We start from the raw sequence: 10000 nt of genomic DNA on the forward strand, positions 1-10000 counted from the left end.
AAAACAGTGTTTCTCGTTCTTAAAGCGTGACTCGCGAATTAAGTTGTGATCAATTGTGAATTTTACGGTTAGATTAACTACATTTTTCACGAGATCGTGTCAAGGAAATAGCACTCGTTGCAGTGATTAGGTCTAAGCACTCTTTAACATTTTTGCTTTCAATTTACGGTTTGGCTAATTACACTTTTCACAAGATTGTGTGAAGAAAATAGCACTCGTTTACTGATTAAGCCAAAGCGTTAGTTTCAGTGATTAGGCCTAACCCTCTTTAACATTTTAGTTTTCAAGTTACAGTTTGGCTAACTACACTTTGCACGAGATAGTGTGAAGAAAATTGCACTCGTTTATTGATTAAGACTAAGCGCTCGTTTCAGTAATTCTGCAGTTGCTCCGACAATTAAACAATCTCGACCATTCAAAAAAAGTCGCCTGTAGCGCTAATTTCTGTTTCGGCTCAAGTTTAAGGTTTCCTTGTCCTCTACCCAAAAGAATCTCTTCAAGAATACGCTCAAAATCCATGTTTATTCCGCAAAATCACCCAAAATCACAACAGAGAGTACGAACATGCGCAGTGATAGAAAAGCCCGTATTTCGGGCCTCGCTGGCACTGAGCATGCTCGAGATCGAACTTTACCAGATCTTCCTTCCGTATGACCGTGGAAGATCTGGGTACGAGATTAACTGAGCTATTAAGCCAACTGGGAACTGGTCACTCGTGAGTTCGAGTTATATCCCGTAATGGGTGAATGAAATGATCTCCTTTAGAATGCATTAAATTTCAGGAATTTCGGAACTGCGGAATGGGCATAAAATGAAAGTTAGAAAATCATCGCAGTTAAAAAGTGTTTTGATATTGCATGTTCATTATTTATTGTACACTGGATTGAGTTTTGATGAGGTAAGAATTGCACTTCGTCAAAAAAAAATTAAATCATAAATCTCTTTTGTTTCAGTTTCTATAGAGAAAGGCGCATCCCTGTCTCGTGTTACCTCAGGGAGCGGATACTAAATTGGAAGGTGAAAAGGAACTCCATGGACTTCCTCAAACTGTGTTGACGTCTGCGTTGTTTTAACAAAGAACCACACTAGCATTAGATTAATTTAAGGAGCGGTGTTGAACCACAGAAAACTTCCTGTTCGAGGAGAAGGGACTTTGACAGGCACCTAAGTAGGCGGTGCCGCCTAGTGGTTAGGGGTACTTGCCTTGAGATCCGGAGATCACGGGTTCAAGATCTCGGATGCACTTGTAAATAGCCAACTGGTTTGCCTCTGGCCAGTTGGGATTCTTAACAGTTGTTGTTGTTCTGTCGTTTTGTTCATTGTGTCATTGGCCCTGAAAAGCCCCTATGGGGAGTGGTCAATTAAATATCTATGCATGTATGTTTCGAAGGACATCTTCATGAAAATGCCTGTCTAATACACTTCAATGTTTATTAAACAGTTGTTTTTCTAATCTCATATTAACAAGCATGGTATTTGAGTAAGCTTATTGGTCAGATCCAAAATTTCAAGGGGTAGGGCCCACTTTCGTGACCTGAACTATTAGGTGGAAGTGAATCGCATAAATCTTGAAGAGATTCTTCACTTCTGTCACTGCAAAGATAAAATGTATAGGCATTTGGCTGTAGTTACCGCTACGACGGGAATACAGTATTACTAGCGAACAAAACACGCATATTGTTGATAACTATTGACCCCTTATAACATGTTCAGTGTTACATAACATAAGCCACAGTAATGGAACTGCAAAGTTCCCCTTCAAAAAAAGTATTAATCAAAACGCAAATTATATTTCATTTCTTGCATACAGAAAGCTGAAAGAAGGAAATTAAAGGCCACTGACACATGATTCTCATAAATGACTTTTTCGTTTTGTTTTTTTTTCTATCCACCTCATTATCCACGGCTTGCCCATGTCTAGTGTGTTTAAAGAACTCTCCAACCTTGAACTTAAACACGTCAACTTGAAGGCGCCGCGCGAAGCAAAGCTGGAGTGTTATGGGGTGTTAAGACAGCATTGCGTCGATTGCAATTGTGTCCCGTTTTCAAACATACTTCAATTTTTTTTTTCGGCAATGGGGTATAACAGAGAGGCTGCGAAATCAAATGACCCTGGGAGAAAATTGCCGTACAAATTCCAATTCGTCCTAGTACATTTATAGAGCAAACGAATGAAAAATTGAAGTTTGGACCAATATCTTTTAGAAGGAAAGATATGCGACCGATTCATCGAATCACACCAGGCAATAGTTGTTTGATTCCGCAGTGTATACATTGGCAACTGATGGTCTCTTACCGTCCCAAGTTCAGCCTGGCGTCGCTAGTAAATGCTCTGTTTCTTCCAGCCTCTACACACCCCATCTCTATGTCATCTCTCCCACTCCGTCTTTTGTACCGAAGAGATCCTACCAACTTGGAAAATAGGCCTCCCTGATGGCCCGTTGTTCTTAGTTAGTTGTACAGATCTTATGAAGTAATTTAATTTTTAAGACATTATCCAGGTAAAGCACATTGACAATACAAGTTTTATCGCGTATTGAAGTACACAAATCCGTGTCCATTGGAAAAAAATAAAATTAACAACAATAATAATAATCATCACCATCATCATCATCATCATCATCATCTCAATTAGCCAGTATCAAAAATAACATGATACTCCTAATTTGTCCCTCCAAAATTTTGCATAAGCATTGTTTCCAGTTTCTCTTGGGACCATTGTAAGTCCCAAGAGAAAATAAAAACAATGCTTCTGCAAAATTTTGGAGGGACAAACAAAGAATATTATGGTATTTTTGGTATTGGCTAATAATGTTCGTTGTGTCATCTCTCACATACCGCAAGCGCAGTGGATGGATCAGCTTAGCGGACCTTGCTCTAGATTATGACCCCCTATCTCCATGATGTGTTTTCTCCCTCGATTTGATAACCATGGCCAGGGGAGAAAGTAAACATCCTGCTAGTCTAGCTCCCTCGGAACGTCTAGGTGGGTCAAAAGCATTTATTTACATATTTGTCGAATCATACAAACCTTAGAATATTTACGGCTCCTTTCCTCTTCTCTTTCGGTCTGGGAAAAAAAACATGTATGGTTAGATTAGTCATTTCTAAATAAGGATCAATTCACAGCCTCAAAATTATTTTGGTCGGTCAAGTTTGGATCCACTTACCCTCTCTGCTGGTGTTCCTTTTCTCTTTAAGTACTTGTAATTTTCGTGTATAAGTTTTGCACAGTAAATCTTCCCTATTGTCATCTGCTGGGAGCTTAGCACTGCAAACAACACCATAACAAACACCAAAGCAAATTATTTTTGAGTCTAAAGCTTTCGATACTACAGGATGGAGCTCACATTTTCACAACTTGTTTGTTTGTTCGTTTGTTTGTTTGTTATTTATTTGTTTGAGCAGGTTGAAGTTATGGCAGCTATTCAGATGATGTGGACCCGCTATACCCACCCACCCATATACACACAATCATAGGACAGCCACAACACCGGGAACTTCATCCCCTACTCTTCTCGAATAGTGTGTGGGTTCTTTAACGTCCCACAGGGAACTAATGAACATGGAAGGTATTTGTGAGACTGGTCCTACGGTTTATGGTCCTTATCAAATACATGTAGCTTTTATTTTAACCTTTAATTTTTTTGGCTTACCCTAGTCTTTTCAGGTTGATTTTGATAAAACGGGTCATTTCCGGGTTTATTTTAGCCTAGGTTTAGTAAAATTACTTTTTATAAAAGAAATTTAACACCTACATTCGAAGTGAAATAGGGGCTATAGCCACCTCCGAAATAGCCGGAAACGTTGCGAGGAAATGGTTTCGTGTACACTGCTCATTGTAAACCACTTATGTCCAGGTTTGACCCTAATTAGATGCACACCCAATTTCGAAATCCAACACAAAGTGTCCCTTTAAGTCTAAGCATTTGCTACCTATTTTCAACAATAAGGTAAGGGTAAAGGTTAGCGTTATTTTTAGCTTTGGGTAAATGCAGCAGTTAATCTTCACTTAAAGAGCAGCATTTGGGGGACACTTTGTGACATAAATTGTCTGTATTCTGAGACACAAGTAATCTTGAAGTTGGCTAGAATAGCAAGGGGACACTTCGTGACGCTTATTGAAATCCGCGTGCATCTAATTAGGGTCAAAGCTGGACATATCTTTGTAAACAACAAATTCCGGTGATGCTACAAGTTAAGAAACGGTCCAGATAAGAACGATAGCAACAACGGCAACGAACATGTTGGAATTCAATTGGTATGCAAAAAGGTGATAACTTTTCTATTGTCTGTACTTACTTCTGATTGGCTTAAACAGCAAAAGTTAACAAAACTTCATAAAAGCAGTACTATATTCATTCTCACTTTCCAACCATCTTCCATCTTTCATCTGGTCTCAGTTTAAATGAATTCCACAGAAATCGTATGTGGGAAACATGTAAAATTGTAAACGTTTCTTGGCTTTTGTTTTCAACTCTTGTGATTGGTCAAAATCTTTTAACACAAAAAAAGACCCTTTCAAAGTGGGCTGTAAATGAATTTTATTGCGTTAACGGCTTTCCTGTAGGTTTATGCATTCTCTGTGTAAAAATGATAACATTCCTATGTGGGGAAAGCCCCGTTGCCGCATAACAAAGGAAATTGCTATCCACCTTACACGGATCATTCCTTAACTATCACGTACCTGATTGTTTTGGAATCAGTTTGTCGAGTACTTTTTCCGATGTTTTTGGCCATACTCGTTTGATCATTTTTCTCAACTCGGTGTCATTAGCATTCATGTTTCCACGGAGTTTGATGTTCAGCGAGGTTCGAATGAGAGCAAACAGAGTGGTGCTAAATGAGACCGTGCCATCATCGTTCAGCGGCATGTTCATCTTGATCAGCCGCTAAATGAAGAAAGGAACCAAGTCAACGAAGCAATCAGGTGCAAATTTACGCAGTTTGCTGGAAACTTAAATTGATTGTTAATCACTTTTCGACTCTGGACACACCATTACCTGCCTTGATATTGAGATTGTGTCTGCGAGTACATGTACGAGTTTTCAACTTTAGGTAAAGATTTCTTGTATCATGGTACGAAAGAACCGAGTACTTATATTCGTATGGACGCGACTGGTTAAAAATTGGAATCTCACACCGGTAGGCAAAATATGTTGACATCAGCCTTTTAGTGAACTTCTAGGGGGCATAGTACTTTAATTAAATAGTGTTTTTTCACTTTACAATCGTTACATTCATGCGTAATGCAAGTAAACTACTTTTGCTTTTTTATGAACACCAGCTCTAAGAGAGCGCATTGGGTTTGGAGGTCGAATTTACGAAATCGCGCATGCTCACAACCGAAAACACGTACTCTCAACCCAGGCCCTCCAATAAAAGTGACTGTTATCGCCAACAGGCTGCAGTTAGCGAGTTCAAGCATCAAAAAGAGATTTTACTAAAAGCTGAACCTTTCAACAGTGTAATGAAGCACCAAACCTTAAGAGAACCAATCCTAACATTTCTCTTCCTCTTAAGTAAATCTCCATAATCAATAAGTAAGCGGTGCCGCTGATTTACCTTTAGGAAAAGCTACCACTACCAACCTTGTAACCAACAATCCTTGGGCATTTTTTCCCAAAGCCAACTGGGGGTGACATACTACACATGACCTTGTAGATTTCGCTATGATGAATACGTCCGCTGAAAAATACAAATGGTAGGCAAAATATGTTGACATCAGCCTTTTAGTGAACTTCTAGGGGGCATAGTACTTTAATTAAATTGTGTTTTTTCACTTTACAATCGTTACATTCATGCGTAATGCAAGTAAACTACTTTTGCTTTTTTATGAACACCAGCTCTAAGGGAGCGCCTTGGGTTTGGAGGTCGAATTTACGAAATCGCGCATGCTCACAACCGCACACGTCCGCTGAAAAATACAAATTACGCGCACCCAAAAATATACACACCACATCAAGGAACCAAGTAATAGCTATCAAAAGGCAGATACAGCGTAGCTCTGTATAATCTTTCATTACAATGGATCAACATAGGGTGTAGCTAGTGTTTCTATCTGACTGCCTGGAAATCTCATTAACAGCAAATAAATATGAGATCAAATCGAACTAGATTGAAGCGGCCCCGTCCTGTCTCTTCGTAAATACCTCTTACTAACCGATTTCGACGTCCGTACTGCAAGTTACGGACCGAGTTTTTTCCTGCTGATTTTCAGCAGGAAAAAAAAAAAAAAGAATCCGCAACTTTCACGGACCGAAAAAACGAGGTTTGTAGGATATTTCTTACATCTGTGTGATAAACAGCCGCGCGGGAAAGGAAACTAGTTGAAGTCAAGTGGAAGGTTCACCTGCCACAAAGATCACCCCGTCAAAATCCGAAAAACGAAGAAATCTCCTCGGCTTTTTGAAATAGTTGCTAGCAAGATTTAAACAGTTTTACAAGTTTATGTAACAGAAACGACATGAAAAACTTGCCAGAGAATGTTTTACCGAAATTTCATATTTAGCGAGCCGTACTGTAGACGAATACGGCCCGCTAATTTAGCCAATCACAGGGCGCGTAATATCTTAGCCATATAATTTTACTTGAAAGGACTAGTTTCTAAAGAAACCGTGGAGTTGCTTCGCTGGGGAGAAGAACACGACAATTTTGGTTCAATCAAAGCGAGTTGATAAAGGTAAAAACCCCATCGCATTAATTCTATAAGAATCCACAATTTCTTTTATTCTCTCTGATGGAACGGCTAACCCTCGAAACGTCAGTTCACAAATCTTCCATACAGTTGTTAATAACAACTCGCTTGATAAAGCCAAATTTCCACGTTTCTTTCTTACCTAGCGCCAGGGTCAAACTCGGACCACACACGAACAAACTCGTCCAGGTGATGGGGACCGAGAATAGACTCATCTCGAGTAAGGTATTCAAAGTTGTCCATGATAACAGCCACAAAAAGATTCAACATCTGAAAGCAAACAATACGAACATTATTTCCAGTCAATTTAGACTGTGCCCTGTTTAGGCCAAGGGTACAAGCCGCAGACGACATCAGTTTCATATCGAGTAATGGTTACCTCAAACTCGATAAATGCTCTCACATTTTATTCTCTTTTCGCTCAACCACCAAATCAAGCTCGCAGTTTCATCAACTGACGTCTTTCCAGAAGGGATTTGAGAAGCGTGTGCAGGCAAGCCACAAAGCCGCGATGCAATGTTTCATTTTCCTTTCATGAGATAAGACGGATATACCATTTATTCTGGCATTTTCTTCTTATGTAATCTACCCCTCCGAATTAAGCAGGAGAGTAATTTTAATGTTATAATGGACCCAATCAGTGTTGAGGTACGTAACTCAGAAACCTCACAATTCCCTCGGTCTCTGGGGTCAAATGAAATAGTGAACTTTTTTGTAGGGTTTAAACCAGCCAGCAACGCCACGGCAGACTAGACAGACCAGTAATGATTACGTTTCTACCGAACAATCAGTTCAAAGACCAGAGTACTTAAGTTGTACGATTCACTGACGCTACAAAAATCACTTGATTCTGACGATGACTTTCAGTCAGGTCGCCGAAACGCCACTCAATGTCACCAACAACAGTTTTTCTCAGGACTACTCTCACCCGTGGAATCCTTAGATAACAACAGAATGAGCGGATAACATTTTGTTCTTGTTGTAACGGTGAAAGCCATCAACTAATAAAGATGGATCAAATACGGGGAATCGGCAACAGCTATTCGTCTTATCTCGGCAAATCCCATCGGTACTTTGTTAAGATTTGTGTTTTTACCTACCAGAAACATGGAGAGAAATATAAAGGAGCAGAAATACAAGACGGCGGCAAATGTCGATCCACAGGTCCGATTATCATCGTTTTCACATTTAGCGCCATCTCCGCAATCCAGCATAATCAAGTTCCAGTTCTCCCCGGTCGCCGATCTATTGCAAGGAGACGAGATCAGTTTAATCAAGAGAAAATCTTCTCTTGTTTTAATATATGCTTGTATTGAATAATCTGCATATCGCCTTAACAATAAAGAAAAAAAAACTATGTGAATAGAATTTAGATTGATTTATTTCCTGTCTTCAGATGACTTGGGGACTTTTTGGACGACCACAAAGCGGGACATGAGATCCAAGGACCATCGTCTTCGCCATTTTCACAGAAAAGTCTTAACACAGCGATAGAAAGGAAGCCCCTGCTTTGTGAGCAAGAATCTGAGCTGGCTTTGATTTGTAGTGACATGATGCATGCAATGGGCACAAAACCATCCACTGAACTTTCGACGTCACGTTGTGAGATCGACACGAGAAGGACGTTGCGGAGAAAGAACACATGGTGGACGCTTTTTTAAGCTCTTGTTCTGGGCCCGGTTGTTCGAAAGCCGATTAACTTAATCCAGGATTAGCGTAAACCTTTGTTTCACGTTTTCAACTGTTTGGTGAAAGTTTCTTTTGCTTATTTTTGCTTTTCAAGGGTGACTTTTTCTAATGTAAAGTTTCGCCGAATATCAGCGCTGAACAGCATTTGAGCAGAATCGGCTTTTGAGCAACCGGTCCCTGTTTATTATTTTTGTTTGTGTCTCCACTTCCCGAGACTAGGTTTGACCCAACTGCTGTCATGAATGACAGGCGATAAGATTGATAATACTCCTCACCTGAAAAGAACTTGCAGGGCTTCTAGGAGATTTGTGAAGTTATTGTCATCATTAATTTCCGTTTCTGGATTACGTTTTATTTTCGCAAAGAGCTGAAGAGACAAGTTAAAATTTAAATTCAAGCATCTTTAAGTCTAAATTTTGGGCAATTTTCTGCTAGGACAGCAGAAAAATTGTTAAAGCCTAAAAGACAAGAATTTAAGTTATACGAGGAAACGGGGAAAGGAAAGGAACTTTACTTAGCGCTGGAGCACTAATTGGGGACAATGTAAACTGAAATCAACAAATTAACGCAAATCAAATCAAATGTTGGTTTTTGAGGAGAGGGAAAACCGGAGTAACCTGAAAAAAAAATCCTCGGAGCAGAGTAGAGAACCAACAAATTCAACCCACATATGTCACCGAGTCTGGGAATCGAACCCAGGCCACATTGGTGGGAGGAGAGTGCTCTCATCACTGCAGTTTCCCAGAAGCCTTTATTTTTCTCCCGATCATCTAAACGCCGTCTCCACACGTGGTAAATATTATATAAAGCTCTACACCTAAATTGCTCAATCTGATTGTAACAATAGGTTTCCCTTCAAATCGCATATTTTCTTTTCATTCTGTAGCTACGTGACAACTAGATGTGATCAACTTAGAGACCAATCCAATTTGTGAAATGAGGATATCCCGACAAATTAAAGGATTCGAGAAAGAAAGCATTCTGAAAAGCATTTGGTAACAAAGATAAGCGATAAAAGATGACGTTTCGAAGCCACCGTGACTTCATTTTAAAGGGATCTAAGTAATGCTCGTCGTTTGAAATTGAAAATAAGTCCTTGGTCAGTCCTTGTGTTGTACGTCAGGCGCTGTTCTTTGTTGTCAAATTAACCCTTCCATTTCCAAGATCGAAACGTTCATTCTCCTAACTCCTTTGTTAGGAAGTCCTGAGATCACACCTCTTAGGCTGATAATCATCTTCATGATTTTCAATACTGTCTCACTGACATTTCATTAAAATGATGACAACGTACCAGCTGATCACTGCCAGGGGTTTAATTAGCGAATTACTTTGGTTTTGCATCACTTCACTCAGTGATTGGTTCAAAGTTCTCGCGCCACCTTTTCAACCAATCGGAAGTGAAACCAAAACCAATCGTGGCTCGCGCGTGCACATTTGCCCGCGCTTTGTGTCGGTTGTCGTGTAATTACTTCAAGTTTTGATTGGTTTACTGGATTGTTTCCGTCCTTTTTGATTGGCCAAACTAATCATTTTGGTTTGGTTTTGGTTTTACGACACTCGATTGAAACTCGCTCTAACTTAAAGAATTAACGTTACAAAGTAATAGTTCGACCT

The 10000-nt window shown here is 39.7% G+C and overlaps 1 protein-coding gene and 1 long non-coding RNA gene across 3 annotated transcripts in view; one reads left to right on the forward strand and one right to left on the reverse strand.

The window, feature by feature from the left end:
* Nucleotides 1-1093, forward strand: part of LOC138026011 (uncharacterized) — a 7375-nt gene extending 6282 nt beyond the window's left edge. The window contains exon 3 of the long non-coding RNA XR_011127215.1: nucleotides 954-1093. This is a non-coding gene — a long non-coding RNA (uncharacterized lncRNA). The remainder of the gene's footprint in view (nucleotides 1-953) is intronic.
* The window catches only part of LOC138025986 (voltage-dependent calcium channel type A subunit alpha-1-like), a 77926-nt gene that overhangs the window by 9117 nt on the left and 58809 nt on the right, over nucleotides 1-10000 (reverse strand). For both annotated transcript variants that reach the window (XM_068873164.1, XM_068873157.1), the window contains 8 exons: nucleotides 8662-8753; nucleotides 7798-7942; nucleotides 6840-6967; nucleotides 5592-5688; nucleotides 4688-4892; nucleotides 3171-3271; nucleotides 3032-3070; nucleotides 2297-2430 (listed from right to left, as the gene is read on the reverse strand). In XM_068873164.1, the coding sequence (XP_068729265.1) occupies nucleotides 2297-2430; nucleotides 3032-3070; nucleotides 3171-3271; nucleotides 4688-4892; nucleotides 5592-5688; nucleotides 6840-6967; nucleotides 7798-7942; nucleotides 8662-8753 (941 nt within the window). The remainder of the gene's footprint in view (nucleotides 1-2296; nucleotides 2431-3031; nucleotides 3071-3170; nucleotides 3272-4687; nucleotides 4893-5591; nucleotides 5689-6839; nucleotides 6968-7797; nucleotides 7943-8661; nucleotides 8754-10000) is intronic.

This window comes from Montipora capricornis, chromosome 2 (assembly GCF_036669925.1).
Source record: "Montipora capricornis isolate CH-2021 chromosome 2, ASM3666992v2, whole genome shotgun sequence".
In the NCBI taxonomy this organism is placed as follows: Eukaryota; Metazoa; Cnidaria; class Anthozoa; order Scleractinia; family Acroporidae; genus Montipora; species Montipora capricornis.